General features: G+C 39.1%; 1 protein-coding gene across 6 annotated transcripts in view; it reads left to right on the forward strand.

The window, feature by feature from the left end:
- Positions 1 to 24,106, forward strand: part of FAM214A (family with sequence similarity 214 member A) — a 53,878-nt gene that overhangs the window by 12,792 nt on the left and 16,980 nt on the right. For 2 of the 6 annotated variants that reach the window (XM_043523527.1, XM_037909924.2), the window contains exons 2-7: positions 18,540 to 18,724; positions 19,471 to 19,673; positions 20,344 to 20,469; positions 20,767 to 22,600; positions 23,189 to 23,305; positions 23,667 to 23,815. In XM_043523527.1, coding sequence (XP_043379462.1) covers positions 18,540 to 18,724; positions 19,471 to 19,673; positions 20,344 to 20,469; positions 20,767 to 22,600; positions 23,189 to 23,305; positions 23,667 to 23,815 — 2,614 coding nt within the window. Of the gene's footprint in view, positions 1 to 4,744; positions 4,948 to 13,402; positions 13,486 to 18,539; positions 18,725 to 19,470; positions 19,674 to 20,343; positions 20,470 to 20,766; positions 22,601 to 23,188; positions 23,306 to 23,666; positions 23,816 to 24,106 lie in introns of those variants that run through there. The other 4 variants (XM_043523528.1, XM_037909922.2, XM_037909923.2 and 1 more) reach the window with 4 other exon arrangements.

Genomic DNA, 24,106 nt, shown 5'->3' on the forward strand with positions numbered 1-24,106 from the left:
TTGAACAGAGAGCAAACATGGAAAATTGAAGCCCAGAAGGAATACATCTGGAAAGTTAGGAGTATGAAAAGAGGGGTGAAAAACAACAGTTGCTGCCATAACTACAGTAATAACTATTTTCATGCAGTACTTGGAATGTTCAGATATAACAACTGCAGATGGACCATAGAGGTAGGAAGAATATCGAAGACTGTAGTTTCAAAGGAAACTTTAATTCTAATTCCTTTAGGGGTGTTTGGATTTTTTAAAAATGTAATTTGAAAACCACTGTTATGTTCTAACGCTGCAAAAAATGTATAATTGTTGAAGACTCATGCTGTGCCATGAAATGAGCTTTGTTTAGAAGCTTACACACACTCTATTCATGAGGCCTTGTTACGTCATATGTATCTTTTGTACAGCATTGAACCATACTTATTTCACCTGGAAATAATTTAATAAAACTTATTTTCCTTCAACAAAATACGATATAGTAATTGAAGGAGGCCAGCGGCCGAGAAGTCTGACTAAGAAGTGGTCATTAATGACCTTTGTAGAGAGAGGTTTTGCCGAAGTGTAGAGGTAAGACAGATTACAATAATTCAAGAATAGAGTAAGGGCTTGTCTACACTTAAAGCACTATAATAGCACCAGGGTTGCCAAGTGTCCGGTTTTTGACTGGAATGCCTGGTCAAAAACGGACCCTGGTGGTGCCGAGTGGGCCATTAAAAGTCTGGTTCGCAGTGCAGTGGGGGCCCGGGGCTAAGGCAGGCTCCCTGCAGGTCCCGGAAGTGGTCGCCAGGTCCCCCCTGCGGCCCCTACGTGCATGGGCGGCCTGGGAGTCTATGTGTGCTGCCCCCACCCCAAGTGCCGGCTCCGCAGCTCCCATTGGCTAGGAACCGTGACCAGTGGGGCGGCACCTGCAAGCGCAAGGACAGCACATGGAGCCTCCCTGGCTGCCCATACACCTAGGGACTGGACGTGTTGGACACTTCCTGGGAGCCATGGTAAGTGCCACCAAGACCCTGCACTGCTCACCCCAACCCCCTCTCCTGAACCCCAAAACCCTCATTCCTGGCTCCACCCCAGAGCCCACACCCCCAGCCGGAGTCCTCACCCGCCAGTACCCCAACCCCCTGTCCCAGACCGGAGCCCTCTTCTGTACTCCAGCCCCACCCCAGAGCCTGCACCCCCTCCTGCACTCCAAACCCCTTGGCCTCAGCCCAGAGCCCCGTCCTGCACCCCAAACCCCTCGTCATTAAAGGTAGAGGGCAAGGAGCTTGATGAAGGAAAGAATAGGGAAGAGGAAACTGAATGCAGTCTAATATTAATCTAACGCTTCAAGGTTAAATGTTTCAGTTTCGTTTTAATAGCCTTGTGTTGGTATTCGTCAATTATTGTTCCATAATGTTCAGTTTTTGTGTGTGTCTTTTTCTTTTTTTGGAAAATGCTTGTGCTGAGTGGTTAAAATTCACTAAGCTCAGCATGGCTTCGTATCATTGTACTTCTTTTGTTTGGGTATACTGTTCAGGCATTGAGACGTGTCAGTAGTTGTGTTGTTATGAGATGATATATTTTGGATGCGTTAGAAAGCACAGTTAAAGTATGTTGCCTGATGTGCAGTTGCAGACATGATGCATACAATGTGGCCTGGTCTACATTGACTACTAAGTCATGGCAAGTATCATGTCAGCTAATTTTAGTTTTTCATAATTGTTTTGCAACACGGTAAAATTTAGTAGCATAGCAAAGTTGCTATTGAGACTGCATCTAGACTACCGCATGCATTATTGAGCTCTGCAACATTAGAAATATCTTAACAAATTGGATTCATAAGAAGAGCAAGAAATGATTAAAGGGCTGAATAGACTGACCTGTGAGGAAAGATTAAAATCAAAATATGTATAGTATGGCCAGATAGCTACTAAGACAGCAAGTCTTTAAAGAATGTAAATACCAAGTAGATCTAAGAATTAGAGTAGCGCAAAGAGGTATGAGAATGAATAATGGGATGAAAAATTTCCTCACCCAGTGTGTATTCTAATGGTGAGAACTGTTAGACTGTAATTGTCTTCCACTTGAGTCATTTTAAAACTGGACTAGACAAAGAACTAGAATCTGTTTTAGGAAGTAAGTTTGCATTGGCTGGGATGTAGACTTTGGGATGTCTATACTGCAAAGAAAAACAAGTCTGGATGAATTGACTTGGGTTCTCTGAGCCTGGGCTCCTGGGCTAAAAATAGCAGTGTAGACGTTTGGGCTTGGGCTGGAGCCCAGGCTCTGAAATCCAGGGAGGGTCTCAGAACCTGGGTTCCAGTCCAGGCCTAGAAGTCTATGCTGCTATTTTTAGGTCTACAGCCCCAAATCAGTGAGGCTGAGTCAGTTAATCTGGGCTCTGACACTTGGTTCCCCAGGTTTTCCTTTGCAATGTGGATGTGCCCTAGAAGACTTTACAAGTCTTTTCCATTTCAAATTTCAGTAAGACTATGAATTTTACACAGATGCTCTTGGTTATTTAAAAAAAAAAAAACAGAAAACTTTTGTGCCATGTGCATGGATATATTAGGTGGGTAAATGCTCTTGTTTGCATGTGTAACTAGATAGATAGATAGATCATAGAAATGAAGGACTAGTACAATCCCCTGTAGTACAATGCACTGAGAGAGAACTAAGTATTGTCTGGAGACCATCCCTGACAGGTGTCTGTCTAACCTGTTCCTAAAAACCTCCAATGACTGAGAATCTACAACTGTCCTAGGTAATTTGTTCCAGTGCTTAACTACCCTTAGAGTTTGGAAGTTTTTCCTAATGTCTAAACTAAATTTCCCTTGCTGCAGTTCAAGCCCATTACTCTTTGTCCTGTCCTCAGTGGATAAGGAGAACAGTTTATCACCCAGCTCTTTATAACAACCTTTTACCTACTTGAAACTGTTGTCATGTCCCCCCTCAGTCTTCTCTTCTCTAAACTAAAGAAACCCAGTTTTTTCAATCTTTTCTCATAGGTCATGTTTTCTAGACTTTTAATCATTTTTGTTGTTCTCCTCGTGGACAAATTGGAGAAAATCCAATCTTTCCCAAAGTGTGGTGCCCAGAACTGGACACTGTACTCTGGTTGAGGCATTATCAGTGCTGAGTAGAGTGGAAGAATTACTTCTCACGTCTTGCTCACAAAACTCCTGCTAATACATCTCAGAATGATGTTCACTCTTTTAGCAACAATATTCCATTGTTGACTCATATTTAGTTTGTGATCCACTATAAATGGCAGATTCTTTTCTGCAGTACTCCTTCCTGAGCAGTCATTTCCCATTTTGTATTTGTGCAGTTGATTATTCCTTCGTAAGTGTAGTACATTGCATTTGTCCTTACTGAATTTCATCCTATTGATTTCAGACTATTTCTTCAGTTTATCAAGCTCATGTTGAATTCTAGTCCTGTCCTCCAGAGTGCTTACAGCCCCTCCCAGCTTGGTATCATCCACACACTTTATAAATGTACTCTCTATGTCATTATTCAGATTATTTACAAAGACATTGAATAGAACTGGACCCAAGACAGATTCCTGAGGGACATCACTCGATATGCCATTCTAGCTAGACTGTGAACCATTGATAACTACTCTCTGAGTATGTTTTTTCCAATCAGTTGTGCACCCACCTTAAAGGAGGTTAGTCTAGGCTATGTTTCCCTAGTTTGTTTATGAGAAGCTCACGTGAGCCAGTATCAAAAGCCTTACTGAAGTTGAGATGTATCACATATATTGCTTCTCCCCTATCTGTAAGTCTTTTTTACCCGATCAAAGGAGGATGTTAGTTTGGTTTGTTTTGAAAAATCCATGTTGACTGTTACTTATCACTTTATTATCTTGTGGTCACAAATTGTTGATTATTTGCTCCATTTTCTTTCTGGGTACTGAAATTAAGCTGACTGGTCTATAATTCCCTGGGCTGTCCTTATTCCTCTTTTTATAGATAAGTGCTATATTTGCCATTTTCCAGTACTCTGGGATTGTTTCTGTCCTCCATCATCATTAATGGCTCAAAGGTCTGTTGATATGTGAAAATGGGTAACTTTTCTTACACGCACTCTGAATACATAGTTAATTGATACACATGGTAAAATATCCATCTATATACATGGCTAAACCACAGGGGTTTTCTATGTACAGTGTGTATATATTTTTTCCCATTGCACAGGGTTTTGTAAATTTGCCTATCTAGTATTTAGTTTACTGTTAGTAATAAATTTGTTAGTCTCTAAGGTGCCACAAGTACTCCTTTTCTTTTGGCGGATACAGACTAACATGGCTGCTACTCTGAAACCTGTGATATAGTATGTGTCCTTATTGTCAGTTGATATTCTTATTTGGTAGGGTTATTTTTAATTGTGAATGATTTCCTTGCACTAAGTGTTCCTCTGTGTAAATGTAATTATTATACTGTGAAGTCTTTATACAGTGTAACAAATGAATTCCCTGACATCTCTCTCTCTCTCTCTCTCTCTCTCTGTGTAAATAGGTCAGTTTGTATATTTTTATTTTTAATAGCACTTTAGTACCATTTTTAGTAACTCCTAATACTTCATATTGGTCTTTCTGCTGTTCTTTCCTCTCCATTTGCCAAACACAGCTGAGTTCACAAGAGGAGAAAAGAAAACATGATACTGCTGCCAAGCAGACAGGAAACTGTAGTAGACCTTACGAGCAGTAAAGGGTTTAGGCACGCCTTCCACCCAATCAGCTGTGAGTGCTGTTGCTATGTGCACTCTTACTCTGCCTTCTTTGTGAAAAAATGTCTTGCACAGAGAGGCTAAATATGCACCCAGAGCTGAACATTTTGTTTTAACCACTGCAGACATCTGGATCTCTCAGATACTGCCAGTGTAGCCCATTTGCACCTAGGAGGCAACTTCCTTTATACAAGGATTCCAGTATGGTTTACAGTGGAAACAAAGGGCTGCACAGAGAAGGTGTGTAATTGAAGGAAGTAATTTTAAATGCTTAATTTTTTTCCAGTTTGACTAAATGTTTATGAAGGTGGGTTCTCCTTTCAAAGGGACATAGAATTTTTATACACTTGTGATTAAGTGTCAGCTTGAGAATATTAAACTCACATGATTTACATTCAACATTTTTGTAGTTCTTTTTCTTCAAATCATACTAGAAATAAAATTTTGGTTATATTGTTGATCTGAACAAAAAAAGGGTTGGGGACAGGCAGGATGCAAGAGAGGAAAGAAAGGCCTGTCAGACACCGTGGTGCTCCTTTAATGCAATAAGGTTTTAAAGATAGTGAGATGGGGCTGAGGAGAGGAACTGGAACAAATAAATTTTTCCCTATTCTAGCACAAACTTGTTTCTCAGTGAGTTTAAACTTTTTTCAGAGACTCCATTGGTACTAAATTTGACAAGGTGACAAAAGTTAGCTTACTAAAACTTTTGCTTCCCAAGTTATGAGCTTGAGAATTAAATTTTGAACTTAAAAGTTTCAAAATATTGTTTTTAAAAATATTAAATATATAGTGAAAGGAGAACATATCTTCAGTTTATACATGGATCCAATGATACATCCATCCAGAGAAATGAAGGTGAGAGGGTTTTTTTTAAAATTAATTTACCGTATATATCTCTGAGGAGCAGTAAGGGGAAATTACTACTTGTGGCATTTTAAAGTGGACATCTGATATAATGCCATGTCTACTAATAGCCCTGGTATAGTTATTATAGCCATATGTAACTGCTCTGTTTTTTTAAGTTGGAGCGAAAATACAAGACTTAGCAGAATGTGTGTTTCTTTTGTGTCCTGTTTTTTTTTATGTAGGTCAAGTTCCTTTAACAACACAGGGAAATGATTACAGCACTTTCATTTGTGCTACTAGTTGAGTGCATCACAGTATTGTCAGTCTTTTGTCATTATTTGCTTACCCTAGGCAAATAAAGTTTATGCAAATAAGTCTCCACGTGGGCAATTAGAGAAGCAGACTTTAATATTTGGCAAAGTAATAGCTTGTCATCATTGGCTGTTCAGCTATAGGTATGCTATGTGTTTAAACTACTGTTTAATAATATAACTGATCTAGCTCAAGTGCTGAATAGAGGATGTTGGTGTCTTTCACTGTATGTAGTATAACAGTGGTTTTCAAAAAAAATTTTCTGGGGAGCCAGTTGAAGAAAATTGTTGATGCCCGTGACTCAGTGGAGCTGGGGATGAAGAATTTGGAGCGTAGGAAGGGCTCAGGGCTGGGGCAGAAGGTTGGGGTGTGAGGTAAGGGCTGCAGGGTGGGGCTGGGAATGAGGGGTTCAGGTTGTGGGAGGGAGCTCTGGGTTGGATCAGGGGGTTGGTGTGCAGGAGGGGGTCATGGCTGGGTTGGGGGTGCAGGCTCTGGGGTGGGACCGGGGATGAGGGGTTTGAGGTGCAGGAAGGGGATCTGGGTTTGGGGGGCCCATGGCTGGGGCAGAGGATTGGTGCGTGGGGTTGGGGTACGGTCTTACCTCGGGCGGCTCCCGGTCAGTGGTGTAGCGGGGGTACTAAGTCAGGCTTCCTCTCCGTCCTGGCACCGCAGACTGCGCTGCGCCTGGAAGCGGCCAGCAGCAGGTCCGGTTCCTAGGCGGAGGCGCGCAAGCACTGTCCCCCCGCTCTCCCCAGCTTCCATGGGCTGCTTCCTGGCCAATGGGAGTGCGGAGCTGGTGCTCAGAGCGGAGACAGCACATGGAGCCCCGTGGACCCCCCCCCCCCCCCCCCCCCCGCCTAGGAGCTGGACCTGCTGCTGGCCACTTCTGGGGCACAGCACGGTGTTTGAACAGATAGGGACTAGCCTGCCTTAGCCGGGCAGCACCCCCGACGGGACTTTTAACGGCACGGTCAGCAGTGCTGACCAGAGCTGCTGCGACCCAGTGCCATACATTCCATGGCTCAGTACTGGGTCACGACCCACAGTATGAAAACACTGTAGTAAAACATTTTCCAAAATATTGCCAATGGCATAAAGATTACCTAATTACATATATTCTTGTTCTGTATGTCAGACTTGATGATGTAGAAAGGGCCAGAACTCTGATTTTAAGCAAGTTTTTTGAGTTAAATGTTCATCCTCTGCTTAGGAATGAGAAGGAATAGTCCCACTGGTGTAATCTTGTGGCTTGTGTAAGGATATCTATTGTGATTCACTGAGGAGTATTGTTCTAAGAAAGAGTAGTAGAGAAAATTAGAGAAGCCTCAGTGAACCTTGCCATCCTTTTAATTTACCTGACTAATATCTTTCTTTACAAATATTTACCCAAGACACTATTATTGTATCTTGTGAATACAGTATTGCACAAATTTATTCTGTGTGTAGCGTAACAGAACCCTATATAAAAAGATACTGCTTGCTGTTAATATCCTTAAAATTCTGTCTCCTGACCATTTTTAAATTAAATCATATATGTACAAAAAAATAAAATAAATTATAGATTAAATTGAGTGAGGATTTAGGGGAGGGGACATCGGTACATAGAAAAAGAAACTCAAATGAGATTTTCCTGACTTCAAAAACTCATTATCCATTGAGGGTGGCTGACAGTGAAAAAGAGGACAGAAGATAAAGTACTGGGAAACTGACTACAAGTGGAATGTTAGTACTTGGCTTAGACAGGTTATTGAGATGTAATAAAAATGAATTTAACCAAGGCAGGAAACAATGGCTACCCCTCAGGTAAGCAGAGCCAATTTAATTTAGTTTTTCCCAATAATACATAAATCATGTTGTCATGTAAGAGTTATTATATTATATAAAACTACTCAAAATCATTCTGTAAATGCGCTGCATTTAAAAATGGCACCTATGAACTTAATATCCACTGTTTTGCACATATATAACAACTTAGGATAAGGAAATATGGTAAAATAGAATCTTTAAAACCCATATTTGGTTTAAGCAGTAGAAATTTTTGGTCCTATGTAATTTTAGTCCTCTTGAATACTAAAATATTTTAAATGCCAATTAAAATGTAATCAGTATATCACAGAAGCTTGTAAAATAGTTATATTATGCCCTGTGACACACACAGTTCTATTATTCTGTAGCCGTTAAAAGACATGTTCTTTTGTTCTGTGTACTCATACTTCTATAACAGGCACTCGTGCTTATTTTAAAATAAGCTCCACCCCCCCCCCCCCCAGTTTTTAGGGATGTGTGACACTTTTTCCTTCATTTTCATAACTAAAGCTTCCAAAGCAAATAAAAAATCATGGCCTTGCCAATTTGTCGAAAGTAGAAAGATTTGGTATATTTTGTCCTGAATCATTCATAATTCTACTCCACCAAAACTGAAAGCAGGCCTTGTAGGTGCCTGCTTGAAAGGAACCTTGGGAAGTGGAAAAATAATTTACCTGAGGAGCTTCATGATACCGCACTATCTATTCTTTCATGGGTTTCTCAACTACTGATGGGCTAATAATATGTCCTACAACGTCCTTGGCCTGTGGTTTTCCCAGGATGGAGTAAACTACAAATATTTAAATAAAACTTACTGAAGCTGAATGTAGCCTGAAGGTATGTCTACAGTGCACTTAAACATCCACAGCTAGCCTGTGTCAGCTGACTTGGACTTGGGCTAAGGGGCTGTTTAATTGGGGTGTAGACATTCAGGCTGGAGCCTGGGCTCTGGGACCTTCCCCACTTGCAGGATCCTAGAACCCAGGCTCCAGCCCAAGCACAAATGTCAACGACGCAGTTAAACAGTCCTTTAGCCTGAGCTCTGTGAGCCCAAGTTGACATGAGTCAACTGCGGGTGTTTAATTGTATTCTAGACATAACCTGAGTGTCTAGTGAGAGGATTTTTTTTTGGTGAAGTCTGTTCTGAGAAGACTCCTGTCCAGAAGGATGTCACAAGATCAATTACAGACTGAAACAAGTTAGGAATAGGTTGAAACACTAGAGAAGGTTTTGGTGGTGGGGGGATGATGGGGAGCCTGGATGAAGGGAAGTTGAATTCAGAAAGATGAAAGTAGCTCTCTTCTCTGAAAATGGGTATTGCAGCAAACAATGGGGTCCATGGTCTACCTAGCTAATTCCCTATGACCTAGTTAATTCTCTGTATTCATTCCTCCTGGTGACTTCAGTACCTCTTGTCTCTAATTCTTTTCTAACAACTTCTCAGTGAAGGAACTCTCTGAGAAACTGTTACTTCTGACTGTGCCACTGAAGGCTGCCTCAGTATTGCTCAAGGGATTTGAGTCTCTTATCTCATACTTAACCTGAATACTATCTGTCTGCTTAGTGTCCTTTCTCTAATGAATGGTCTATTGGAGAAAAAAAACTTGCCTTTTTTGGTGACAGAGACACTCTGAAGCACAAATGTCCTCTTTTCTTCTCCTTTCAAGAACTTCCTTTTAACAGTTTTTTTTAAAGGTTTTTATAAACAGTGCTATTGCACTGTCATCTTGTTTCCCTCCCCCTATTTTTATCTTGCAAGTATGTTGAGAGAAAGCAGCTCAGCAGCTTTAGTAAGTGCCTGATGAAGTAACACAATGCCCCTAACAGACAAATATAACAATGCTGGGAAAGAACTATGGGCTTGGTACTGCATCAGTGCCAACATCACTTTTTTGAAAGTGAACGTCAAGAAACTCTGAAGGTGTCTGTTGACTAGGGGGTGGTCAATACACAGTTGACTTGAAGGACATTAAAGAGCAAGTCTTCAAATGTACCAAGATATGATTCCTGTGGTGGATGCCTTGCTGCATATGTGTCAAGAAAAATCTGAATAGTGTGCTTGGACATCTTTAAAGCATTTAGCTGTACAGTATCCTCCTTGTTGGAACCAATGGAAAGCATCAAGCTATCTAGTCTTATTGTGATGTTGTGGTGCTTTCCCCTCTGGACCATCACATTACCTCAGCTGCATCCTAGATATTCATATGTACATGTTGCATCTTACTGATTGAGGCATTATCTCAGCAGAACCAGCTCAAGGTCACAGGTATCATGTGTCCAAGTATACGGCATCAGTCCTAGCATCCTAGTTACTGGTGCCTCAATGTACTTTACACCAGTTCTTGGAACACTAATAATGCCTTAACTAATGATGCCATCCACATTGGTCATCTCAGTGCAGTTGGAGTTAGCATACTTGTCATCCTGATTCCCACCTGAAACAAAAGGGATGATGGGGGTAAGAACTTCTAGTCACATGTATGTATGAGTTGCAAGTCTTCTGACACTTGTGAACTTTTTGGGAAGTGTGGTCAGCAATAAACTAAATTCTCTCTGTGGAATCTGAGCTTGATTTATCATTGTGATGACTGAGCACTTGTTTACGTTGTAGACCCCCAAATGTCCTGCATTGAAATCCTGGTTTACATTGAGTTGCACCTCTGCTGCAGGAGATTAGTGGGGAAACCTAACACCCCTTGAGTCTGGTGCGTGAGATAGCTATAGGCAGTCAAGACTCAAAGCTGAGCATCCGTGCACTGTGATCCCGTACTCTGGAATGGAAAATGTATTAACCCTCCATTCTTGCTTCCCACATAAGGAGTTACCAGTTCAAGTGAATAGGTACCAGACCACCCATTAGAGGGTGGCTTGTTCATGCTTGGATTTATCTTCTTCCCCAAAACTATAAAGTGATAAATTATAAAAGCCTTTTGGTGATGGCCTAGCAAGAGGATGCCTTTGTAGCTGCCTCCAAAATAGGCGATTTATTGCAAGTGTCTGGCCTTCAACAGGAGCTACTTTAAAAGCTTGTTATGACAAAATAAACTTGTTTTGTGGAGTAAGTGAAGGCTAATCTTATGAAGACTAAAAAGAATAAAGAATAAATAACATTCTGTTATCTTTGTTCCATTATCTGTCCTATCATGGTGAGGAGAGAGGGAAAAACAGAACTTGGCCCACCCTTCCAGGACCAGACTAAAGGACACTTGGTACTTAAAGACTCGGGACATTTGGCATTGAGTATCAGCTGAGACAGAAGGGTTTCAGCTCCAAAATTCTAAGCTTTGAAAACCTCAGTTTTTATGTGCATACAGCCAATAGGCCAGCATATACCTTGGATCTTGTAGGAGGAATGTAAAGGGTTAACATCCCTGGTTATATCATATATAGGTCTGGGGCTTTTGTGTTGTCAAGCAAGGCTACAAAATTTCCATCAGAGAAGTATCTCCAAATTGCCCATATGAAGATGCTTTCCATATCTGCGTTATCCAGAAGAGACTGCAAAAAATCAGTAAATGTCATAAAACTCAGATGTTTTGTTTTAGGTACTTCCTCATATCTAGAAACACAGAAGGGCTGAGGTCTGTTATGGACTACAGCTATCTCAACTGCCATAATATTCAAAATGATGTCTTTGTGAACAACTCTGCTTCTTTGAAAAGATGACAACTGGTTAAGTTTGTGTGTACTGAAACTTGAGTTCAGTTTGCTTGGTGGGAAAGGAAAATGCTATTGGACACAATAAGTCATAGCCCAGTTTCTTTTGAATAAAATGACTACCTGCCCACAGAAATGCATTTTCACACTTGTCTTTTCCTCTAACAGCCAAGGTCCTAACCAAGTTGGAGAGACAAGTTCTACAATATTAATAGCTCTTTAATGGCAGAGGCAAATGTGGGTCCCACTCATGCCAGTATTGGCGGTATCCAGTTCCATCAGGCTGAAATCTTATGTATGATCAAACAGAACCAGGTAACCTCTCTGCATGCTGACCTAGGATCCCCTTTCCCTATCAGAATGGCACAACTGAAAGCATGCATCGTTTCAGTGAAGTCTGTTGAATTGAGTGTGTGTGTTTAAAGGCAAAGGAAACAGCTAGAAGAGAAAACGGTAAAGAAACTTCAAGAGGGCATGGATATGGGTTTCTAGAGCCCTTATAAGTTTTCTTTCCTTAGGACTTTACTGGAGAAAGACCTTTATCTTACCAGAAGATAACTACCAATTTCAGTAGCAAAGGTTTGTAAAACGTAATGAGAAGGCCCATAGGAATTCAAATTACCTACCCCACATGAAAACTACTTGCTTATCATTTCTCTTTGTCAGTCTAGGTAAAAGGAATTCTCCCTTAAGATTTATCTGGCAACTATTTTTGACACTGTATGAGTATATTAAAGTTCCTCTATAGTCTCTAGTCTAATGATCAGATGGGAATTTGAAGAAAACCCATTAAAATCCCTTTTTCTTGTGGGGTAGTAATGCCATCCGTACTAAGCCATTTTACCACCCAAAAATGTGAGTTTCTAAAACGAAAACTAATGCTCGTAGTGATAGTGTGTTCAGTTTGCAGAGTTAGTAAGAGTCAGGTCTTAGTTACTAATTTACCTTTATGCTTTTTCATAAGAATAAGGTAGTGTAGTACACTTGATCCTAAATTCCTTCCAGAGGTGGTGTTTTAATCTAACTTAAGTAGCCATCCTGCAAGTGTTCTTTCCACATGCCTGTCCAGAAAGGCTGTTCTCTGTAAGCTTTAAAATGAAAAGGTCCCAGAGCTGTTATTTGAAAGGGAGCAAAGCCTTTAATGTCTATCTTGCTCTTCCTCCCCTCTTTTTCCCCCTTGTTTTCTTTTGCCCCTGTGTTACTAGTTCTTGTATCCAAGAGAACCATGTCTAACTAGCTGTCTGATGGCATTGTTTGTTGTTCCTTATGAGGTCTGCAACTTCAAGGTTATGTTAAGGAACATTTATTTGGAGGAATGTCTGCTTGTGTAGCTGAGTTCAGATTAGCTCCCAGGAAGAGATTTGAAGGGCAGCCATGTGGACTGACTAAATTTTATTAGAAGTGATTGAGTTCAGTATCCTGTTGTGATTCTAGCTTGTCTTATCAATGTTTCCAAATTGAAAGAGGAAATTCCTTTTACATCTGGTATTTTTAAGCATATTTTTATGCTCTTTTACACCCTTTGCTCTTGTTTTGGTTATCTAATTATGCCACTCATATATTGTCAAGGTGGTTTCTCCTTCTGAGGAGCCTGAAACTAAAGGTATCCTCAGGGTCCAGGTGCAGAATACATCAAATATATGATGGTCTATGGAGATTTCATGAACCTCCAAGAATAAGGTTCTGCTGTGAACTCAAGCCTTATGGGGCAGAAGAGGGGGAAGGAATTTCCTGGAATTCTTGTTATCAGATGGTGTGCAGTTACAGCAGATCCTTGTCTACCTTCCCCACAAAGTTGAAGAGGTATAATCTTTTATTCTACTTCTGTTTCACACTCTGATATTGGAATGAACCATTGGAAATGCTGTGGTCACCAGAGCTTCTTATAGAGCAGGCACGTAATATCTTATTGTCTGTTAGCCAAAGACTTTACTCTCACTGGTCATGTTAATGGAGTATGGACCTAGAGTGTGGGTCTGCTGTGAATATACTTGTAATTCTATTTCTCTTGAAGTAAAGTAATCTTTTTACACCAATCCAGGTTTCTACACTTTGACAATGTACACTCTTGACAACAAACAATTGGCACCATGAAATCTTGGAAGACTGTTCTAATTGTAACCCAGTTCAAATCAGTCATGAATTTATAACCAGGTAGAGACATTTCAACTGATTACAAAAGATATTGTTCACTTTATGGGTATACAACAGCTTTCTGCTTTCACAGTTCTGTGTATGCCTGCACCTACTATGTTGCTTAACTATATTGATATCATTGCTGTTTGAGGGGAAACATGGATGGCTAGTCAATGGTGTATCTGTAGGGGATGGAGTATCCAAAGGATAAGGATCAGTACTGCAGCATATGGGGAAGTGCTCTCTGAGAATATCCTACCACACACGTAGCAGGAGGAGAAAGGAGGACTGACAGTGGTTACACAAACAGGTATAAACATAGTGTGTTTTGTCTACACTTTTTAAAAAAAATATATGCCAAACTGGATACAGGAAGATAACTATGTGCCAGTGTAGACCTGGCACAGGCTGAAATTAGCTGACCTAGTTACTGTCAGAATCTTAATCGTGGAGTGTGCAGATACAAACACAACTTAAAGCCATTTATGCTAGTAATCAGTTGCAAATTCTGTAAGATGGAGGTGGACATGGCCTAAGAGTTTGATCCTTAGAGGTACTGGTCAATGCAGGAGTATTCATTGGTGCTCTACAGCTTCTTTGTGCTATCTACACAGCTCAGAGGGGCAACAAAGTCACTGCAAGGCCCTGCAATAATATCCCAGGCACAGGGGCCCCCCTTACTGGTGTTGAGATGGCTTTGGGTCCTTCCTGCAAAAGCTACTAGTGCATGGGGCTTCTTGGGATAGGCAGGAGATGTCAAAAGGATAGGAATATGTGTGGCTAGAATGATACTATGCTTGAGCTATTTCCTGAATGTGCAAGATCTGTGGGGCAAGGAGCATCTGGGTGCAAGTTAAGGCAGGCTTAGGGGCTGTGCTGAACTATGCTGGGAAGTGAAACCGCCTCAGATTACCTGAGGATAGGGGAAGCAATTTCTTTCCTTCTTAGTTCTTGCAACCAGGCTTTGTTTCTTTCAGGACTGATTCATACAGAAGACATTTCAACAGTTTTTCTAGCTAAACACTAACGTGTTGTGTTTATAAGTGTGTCTTTCCACCCTTGTCCTCAATTACATCAGCTTGCATCAGCTGGCTGGTCTGTGCGTAGGAACAATTACCACACTCTTCAGTGTCTATAGTCTTGGCTTTTTTCTTCTGTATAAAGCCATTAAAAGTTCTTATGTACTAAGGAAATCAATGTGCCAAACCCACTCTAATATAAAATTAAGATATTTATCACAAATTGCTTTTTTTAAAAAAAAAAAAAAAAGTATGTCTGTAAAACATAAGATCAAATATGTCTGCAGTCTGTCACATAACATTAATAGTACAATATAACAATTTGCCCTGTCTTTTTATGCTTTTTTCATTAAAAGGGTAGTATTTAATGCAGCTACTTTAGTGTTTGTACTGGTATTCAAAGAATATAATGGTTGTCTTTTGATTTTATGCAGTTTTAATACTGAAGTGGCACAGTGTTTGTTGTAATTACATTAATGCAAATACTATGTATCTGGCCATTTGTGTTTCCCTACTCCTCCTCACCTCCTACTTAACTGTGATGGGAGTGGAAATCTTAAATTGGTGGAGTAGAAAGTGAGGCAAAATTTGGCAACTTTTTTTGTTTTAATCGTCTGTATTGGAAAAGTCCTAGATTTATTTTAAGAACTCAAATAGTGTTAAAAAGGATTTGAACATAAAGTGTTCCTTAACCAGATCTTTATAAAACTTTGCATACAGTAATTATATGGAACTTCAGTTACATTTTCAGAAAGGTACGGTGGCTTCCTCTGTATGCATAGGAGATCTTTCTTTCCCCTTCCACTTCTCCACTAAGTATTAAACTTCAGTTTATTTGCCTTTTAAAATAAAACATACTATAGGTAGATGTTAGGAATAGTTGAATGCTTATGCTCTTCATTGCCAGTAATGTTCTTAAATATCTTAGACTTAATACTTATTCTGTTGAGATCAATACATATTTTAAGGAAACCTCTGATAATATCACTTAGGGATTCTGGATTTTGATTTCCAAGTACTTATTTCAGACCCAGTTTCTTTATTTACTCACTGTTTTGGTCTCACACTTGGATGTGTTCACACTATATGTGGTTCATTAGATCAGTTTTTACTATAGCATGAAACCACACTAATATTACAAATTGTAAAATACTTTCTAAGCACTCAGTTTTTAATGCCAGAACAGGGACCCTTATGATCCCATAGTGTGATGTCCTGTGTAACACAGGCCCTAGAATTCACTCAGTAATTAGTGCATTAAGCCTGATCATCTGTGGTTGAACTAGACTAGAGCATGTGTGTTTAGAAAGACATCCGGTCTTAAAAGTTCAAGTGAGGGAGTCTATCTCCTCCAATAAGCTGTTATAGTGATTAATAAGGCACACAGTTTTAACAGTGAGAGTAATTTCCAGTCTGAATGTTTCTAGCCTCAGTTTTCAGCCATTGGATCTTGTTATTTTTTCTGCTGTAATAAATTGCCCGTGGTATCAGATATGTTCCTCCTGTGTAGGTACTTGTAGATCATTATCAAGGCACCTCTTAACCTTCTCTTCAAGAGTCGATGTACTGTAGATCCTTTGGTCTCTCATTTTAAGGTAGGTTTTCCAGACTTCGAATCATTCTTGTAGTGTTTTTCTGAGCCCTCTCCAAGTTGTCAACTTCTTTTTTGAAGTGTGGATGCCAAAATTGGAAACCAGTATTCCAGTAGTGACTTCACCAGTGCCATATACGTTGGTGATATTACCTCACCCCTCTTTGTGCATGCAAGGTTTGTGATGGCCCTTTTAGCCACAGCATTGTACTGGGGAATCGCTTTTTATTTACCTATCATGACATCTGTGACAGAGTCTCTGTTTTCAAGTTCATAATCCCCTATCCTGTAAGTATGACTTACATTCTTTGTTTATGTATGTATGACCTTGTATTTGATTGAATCAAATGCATGTTGTTGAATGTCCCCAGTTTACTAAACAATCCAGGTCACTTGGTGTAAGTAACCTGTTCTCAATATTTACTACTCCACTAATCATTTTCATTTACAGATGTTGTTAAAAATTGCTGATATCTTCTGACAGATAAAAGACCACTTGCTGATGGTATGCATACCATGCTCTGTTCCTTTCATTCATAGGCAAAAAATGCATGTGCAAAAAGTGTAGTGGCATAATAGTTTGGACAAAAGCGCACTTACAAGGAGCTAGTTATATATATTTACCCAGTCTGCACATGCTGTTTGTAGTAATTGCACACGTAAGCATGAGTGTTTGTCTGGAACTCTCAGGCCTCTGTTTGAAGACGATAATTTCAGAGCACCCGTGACAATCTGGCAAATTGAGTGATAACTACAGTTGTTTATTGTGACTGACACTTTATGCATTTGAACTACAGTACTTCATGCTCACTTTACATTTGTAGCAACACAGGGGAAGAGGGAAAATGTAATATATAAAAGCCTTCTGGTGTACAGTGATTTGGGTATGATAGGGAGGACAATCCATTTAATTGACATTACTTTTTTGTATAGCTTTATGTGTGTGTGTGTGTGTGTGTGTGTGTGTGTGTGTGTGTGTGTGTGTGTGTGTGTGTGTATATATATATAAATAAATGAAAGACATTGAAACAAAATAAAAAGCTGGGGTAGGGATCTCAAATGTATAAACATGTGGAAATGTTATTTTATACATAATTATTTTCTGGGAAATCCTGTCACAAGAGTCTACATGATTTACCCTGCAAAAATCCTCATAAGTAGTTGAGTTTGTGTTTCCATTTTCATCATAAGTAGCATACCTTTTTATTTCCAGCCACTGAGAGCCCTTGCTAATTCTCTAAAATAGCTACTTGGATTTAGTTCCTCTTCTGCACCCACAACAGGGCCTTATAGCCTGCCACGATTGGGTCAGCACCCATGATTTAGAGGCTAGACAATAAGGAATAGATTGTTTCAGTTTTGTACGTTTGTGACAATCCCCATATTTTCTGTATTCTTCTCCCCACCTGATGGGGCACAGCCTTGGCTTTCCATCATAAGTTTTTTTTAATCATGTCCTCCATGGAGCCTTCGTAAGCCGAAAACAGAAACTATATTTATACTCTTGCAGAGCTCTTGTTTCTGAAATAAAATTTTTGATATATTGGGTGCCTTTTTTAGTTTGGGGCACACCACCCAGAAATGTTCTTACATACTTCAAATCAAAGACAGAAAATGACACTGGGTCTAGGCATTGGTATAGTCAATCTTGGACTACTGCTTGATTGAAGCAATGAAGGTTGCTTAGAGTAGGCAGACCAGGCATTGTCTGCTCTGTTTGATACAGTACAATTTTTACTTGCTGTTGTAAGATACTAACTTTTACATGCTAGTTCTACATATGCATTTGCAGCTGTCTCGTCTTCTTCTGGAACAAGGGACCAGTATCAGTTGCAATCATCTCGCAAAATGCTAGAGCTGTAAATGCTTTAATAGAACAGTAAAGCCACATTTGAAACCAGTGTTTTTTTGGAAAGAGAATGTTTTGATCTTTGTAACACACATGAAGTAAGATGTTTGGATTCTCAGGATTTCTCTCACCTGTACTAGAGATACTTTAGTCCCATAATGACAGGTTTCAGAGTAGCAGCCGTGTTAGTCTATATTCGCAAAAAGAAAAGGAGTACTAGTGGCACCTTAGAGACTAGTACCACTAGTACTCCTTTTCTTTTAGTCCCATAAAATCCCTTGGCATTGAGCATAGGGTACTTTTAAGGTTTAAGATTGCCCATATACTCTTCGACAAATTTTAAACATTTCTACATTACTTTGTGATGGATGGATTGGTGAGGGGAATGGACTAAATGAGCAGCATGTAGGAATCCAGCAGATCAGAGGCAACAAAATATTTACCATGTAACTTCATACTGAATATTGTAGCTGAAACGGGGTGGTTCTTTCATTTAAACAAGTTAGAGGTGTAACACTCTTCACCTGTGATGGGTTTTGTTTTTTTTTTGTTTTACAAATCTGTCTTTAACTTCTACTAATGAGGATTTTTTTGTCTCTTTGTGGAATGACAGATACTTTAGATGAATACTTTGAATATGAAGCTGAGGAATTCCTGGTTTCCTTGGCCTTGTTGATTACTGAAGGTCGAACACCAGAATTTTCTGTAAAGGGTAGAACAGAGGGTTTCCATTGCCCTCCAGCACAGTCAAGTCAACCACTAACATCTAAGCATGAATGCACCGACAAATTGGCCCAGGTATGACAATATCAGTACACGATAAATACCAGGGGGTATTTATGGGGAATCCATGGAATCTTCAACTTGTGTGAATTGTCATGCTATAGAAGTCATTTGCAAATGAACATAACACGTACTTGTGTTCCTATACCGTTCTTCTTCTTTGTAGTAGAATGGTATCAAGTTTTTTTATTGTATAGAACCATAATTTGCATTAAAGGGATTTTTGAGAAAATGTAGACTTTTCCCTAATTTTTGTTGCATTTCTAGATAATCTTGGACATTTATTTTTCTGTTTTGCTCATTGGTGTGTGGTTAGGGGGAGTTGGTGCAGAAAGGTTGGGGCTCTTCAGTTCCTGAATAAGAGATGTTGATCCAGAACTCTGTAAACTTGCACCCCTGGCCATGCAGGAGAATTGCTCCGGCCCAAAGATTCTAACAACTCTAACAGGATATTAGACCGCAGAAGGGGGGACTTATAGAGAGTGAAAGAAGAACAAGTAGCAGAGTACAGTTGGTGGGAAGCTCCTCTATATGATCTCGCTTTTCCCCACAAATTCTCTAAATTGCCACATTAGTGCTTTATTATATCTTGCCTTGGTAATGGCTCTGCAGCCTTCTTTGTGATTTGAAAAACTCAGATGTGTTTTCCTGGATTGGGCCCTTAATGCTTTCACATTTTTTGAATGTGCTCTTAAAGCTGATTTTAAATCTAACTAGTATTGTGGTGCTTTTTCTTTTCTTTTTTTTTTTTTTTTTTTAAGTGTCGTCAAGCCAGACGAACCAGGTCTGAGGTTATGCTACTGTGGAAAAATAATATTCCTATCATGATAGAAGTGATGCTACTTCCAGACTGTTGCTATAGTGATGAAGGGCCCACCACAGAAGGGAGTGATTTAAATGATCCTGCAATCAAACAAGATGCATTGCTGTTAGAAAGGTGGATTTTGGAGCCAGTTCCCCGACAGTAAGTTTGGGTGTGGAGGTTAGTTAATAATATAAGGTGACTGGATTCTTGCAGGGCAACTGACTGGTTTAGTAACTTGGATTTGAATCCCAGATTATTATTGCTGTTCTTAGAAAATAATTGTATTCTAGTACAAAATTTGGGCTTGATTTTCCACAGCCTAGCACTTTGTGTAATCACCTGAGTAATGTGGGTGTAAAGTTTAACTAAGAATGGTATCATTTTGCACTCACTTTGAAGAGATATAGATATTCTCCAGGCACCATGACTTTTTTAGGATGCTAGATATACTTCATTAGGACATAAGTCTCCTTTCGTCACAAAGTTCACCAGAAATAATATTGTTTTGTTTCTGGCACTTTGAAAGCAAATTTATTTTCAGTCATTTTAATGCAGGTTGTTTTGATAATGCATAGTGTCTTTGTGTATCTTTTTATAAATTGTGCATTGAACCATAATTTCCTGCAGGATGTTTAGAAAATGTGTGACTTAAAAGTTCAAGAGTAGTGGAAGGAAATTTTGCAGCAACGGATCTTGTTCTGAAAAAATATCATTGGTTTCTAAGATCTTTAAAAAGATTAAAGCAAAGCTGCTCTAATTATTTAATTATTTTGCTGTTTTTTGTAATGGCTCTTACCAATACCTGCTTATTTCTTTTAATACATTTTAGAAGTGGAGATCGCTTTATTGAAGAGAAGACGCTCTTATTGGCTGTCCGATCTTTTGTTTTCTTTTCTCAGTTGAGCGCTTGGCTGAGTGTTTCACATGGTGCTGTTCCTCGTAATATTCTGTACAGGTAGGTCTGAGGTAGAAAAGAGCCATTTGTTTGTTCTTAGTGGGTAATTGCTGAATAGAAAGTAGCCTTAAAACAATTGATTCTCCTCACCCTTTGCTATTTACTTTCAGGAGGGATATATGGATTGGCTTTGCTTGTTGTTCGTTCTAGCATTTGGTTTGTGGATTTTGCAAAGTATGACAGTTGCCAGTTTCCGTAATGAATTTTATTTGTCTTATTTTTTTTAATATAATTATTTCTTTAGAAAAATCTGCATATAATGTAAATTTATCCAGAGGCATTTCTGTATTGTTTCAGAGTAAGTGCTGCAGATGTGGACCTGCAATGGACTTTCTCACAGACACCAACTGAACATGTGTTTCCTGTTCCTAATGTTTCTCACACTGTGGCCTTGAAAGTCAGTGTCCAGTCCTTGCCTAGACAATCTAACTATCCAGTTTTGACCTGTAGTATTCACACCAGCCTGGGCTTTTATGAAAAGGGAATACAAGAACATAATGTACATCAGCACTGTGATTCCATTGACGGAGAGCAGCGCAGCATGTCCAGTTCACAGCGTTCATGTGGAAAACAAACATGGACATTGATTCCTGAAGGCTTGCTTAATGCAAAAATATCCCCTGAATTTACTACATCAGTGAGAAATGTAAAACTTTATCCAGCAACTGGTTTTGGGTCTGCCTATGGGACATCACAGTCTAAAGTTCAGTGCTATAATGCAATGGGGGACAATAAGAAACAGCCACATGAAACATCAGTCAGAACTTTTAAATCCTTTTCTTTGGTTGATCCCCAAGTTCCAAATAGTCAGTGTTCCCGTCAGCCCATAGGAGAGACTAATCCTTTGATAGGTTCTTTACTTCTGGAGCGACAGGAAGTTATAGCAAGAATTGCTCAGCACTTGATTCACTGTGATCCATCTACTTCACGTGTTACTGGATGTCCATTCAACATGCATGAAACCAGTTCAAAAGTTTTTTGGAATACTTATGAAGATGAAAGCTTGCTGAAAAAAGGCAAGGAAACATCCTCTGTTTCTACTGCTAACATAGATATTATGTTATCAGAAGACTGCAGTGAAGACAAGACAAGAGTAATATCAGAGAACCCATTGGTTGATTCCCATGTTCTTATGAACCACTGTTCTCGTCAGTCCATAGGAGAGACTAATCCTTTAATAGGTTCTTTACTTCTGGAGCGACAGGAAGTTATAGCAAGGATTGCCCAACATTTGATTCACTGTGATCCAGCTACTTCAGACATTACTGGGCATCCATTCAATATACATGAAAGCAGTTCAATCACTTCAAAAGTTTTTCAAAGTTCATATGAAGATGAAAACTTGTTGAAGAAAGGCAAGGAAACATCCTCTGTTTCTTTCTCTAAGTCTGCCGTTACCATAAAAGACAGCAGTAAAGTAAAGACTAGAACACCTGATACCCCTCTTACATCTTATAGACTTGATGGTGAATTGAAGGCTTCTCCAAAACCCCAAGCAAGAAGAAAACTGATTCTAGCAAAACCCAGTGAGGTTGTCCAAAACACATTTCAGCAGACTCCAAATAAAACTACCAATTCGTTTACTAGCATAAATATATCATATAGCAAAGAAAATAAATCTGAACTGCCAGATAAACTGGACGCAGTTTCTGGTTGTCCACATAAAGACCAAATGACCAACAAAGGCATTGGTAAACAATGTTCAAATTTCAACACAACTGATGAACAGATTTGCAAAAATAAACTTAAAGAAAGAACAATCATGAGTGAGAATAGCAATGGAGGCTCTTTAATCAATCCACAGTTAGATAAATCCAAAATACTTGAAGGTACAAAAAAAGCGACACTAATGCAGGCATCTGATATTTTGCACAAAAATGAGCTTAAGTGTTTAGATAAAGATCCCAAAAAACCAAATATATGTGAGCAAAATACCCAACTTGTTAGTATTGAAAATTATTTAAATAAAGACCATGACAGTTTCAAATGCAAAAATAAGCAAGATAAACTGAAAACTGCACATGATGAGAATGAAGACCCAACGGACTATGAATTTCAAAGCAATTCTCAGAAGAAATCTGTAGAAGACTATTTGGATAGGTGTCAACGACTGAAGAATGCAGATGTGCTGGTAAGTACCTACCTGACAAGAGGGGAGTAGGTATCTAAATAACTTGGAGTATATTCTAGATCAACTCTGAAAGAATCTCTAAATGTATAGATGTAATCATGCTCTTATGTGAAACAGTGTAGTTAAAATCTCTGCTTTCAGGTCTGAAGATTGGTCTTGTGCTTTTTTTTTTCCTCCTGTTATATTTAATACTTAGAGGGAAACTGCCAGGCCTCACACATCATAACAGAGCTGTTAATGAATATTCCCACAGTCCTACTTCATTTGTCAGACTTCTTGGTTTTATAAATAGAACAATATCTAATTATGCAACATGATGAATAACAAGTGAGCTAGTCCATAGTGGCTGTAAGTTGGCGCCACAAGGAAACTCTTCTTTAGAGAATGCATGAATCTGTTGTACTTTGTTTCCTAAAACAGTAATACCATAGATCTAATTTCTCTGAACCAAGGTATATTCTTAAAATATGCTGCAGGGAAACTGGAAAAACTTTTCAATTTTTGAAGACAAGTGAGAAACAAATTCAGAACTGAATTTTAACTTGCTAGGCTACCTGAAATACTTGAGTAAATGTCTTTTACTTACAGAGAATACCACCACTCAAGCATTCAAGTATATGGCGGAAACACAATTTTCACTCTTTGGACGGGACTGTAACCAAGGCTTTCCATCCTCGAACTGGATTGCCTCTACTTTCAAGTCCTGTAAGTTACTATTGGGATTTTTTAGCTATTTTTCTGAAGAAGGATGAAATAATTTTGTATTTTAATGTGTAGGTGTTCTAGAAAATCTGATAAAAGCTGATGATATACCATCTCAATCATAAAGGGTTAACTTTACAACAATTTGTAGTGTAGACAAGGCCCTTCATTTCATTTTCAGTTTTTATTTCCCAAGGGTTTAATAATGTTTAGTTAAAAAATTCACTCTTAAATGTAGAATGTAAAAAATTTAAGATCGTATATATTTCTGCATTGTTTTTGTAATTTGTTATATCAGAATTGTCACAGACCACGGGATTTGTGATTGCAGTCTTCAAAGTAATAAAATATTATTTTTCCTTAGGTTCCTCAGAGAAAAACACAATCTGGGTGCTTTGATCTGGACTCATCTTTGCTGCGATTGAAATGTTTGTCTACAAGAAGGTATTCATCCTTTTCTACTCACAAGAAAGTGTGGGAGTATATTCAGTGGAATAATTACATATATAAACTGTAAGTAAGTGAATATGTAAGCAATAACACATGAAGTGAGTGAGGCAAACTAAACCTAGCCAAAACGTGGGTGTAAAATTTATAGGAACCTTTCTTTAGCAGTACTCTGTCTTCTAAATAGTTGTAACAATTGGGATGAGTTCCTGTGCAGTAACACTAGATTTCAGCACATTTCAAATGTACATCAATCAATCAGAGATTTTTAGACCATAATTCTTCCTTTTACAATAAATAATTAGTCCACAGCTCATAATGTAAAACAGAGGGCACTTTAAGTAAGAAAAGAGGTTC

Source organism: Chelonia mydas, chromosome 10, assembly GCF_015237465.2.
Source record: "Chelonia mydas isolate rCheMyd1 chromosome 10, rCheMyd1.pri.v2, whole genome shotgun sequence".
Classification (NCBI taxonomy): domain Eukaryota; kingdom Metazoa; phylum Chordata; order Testudines; family Cheloniidae; genus Chelonia; species Chelonia mydas.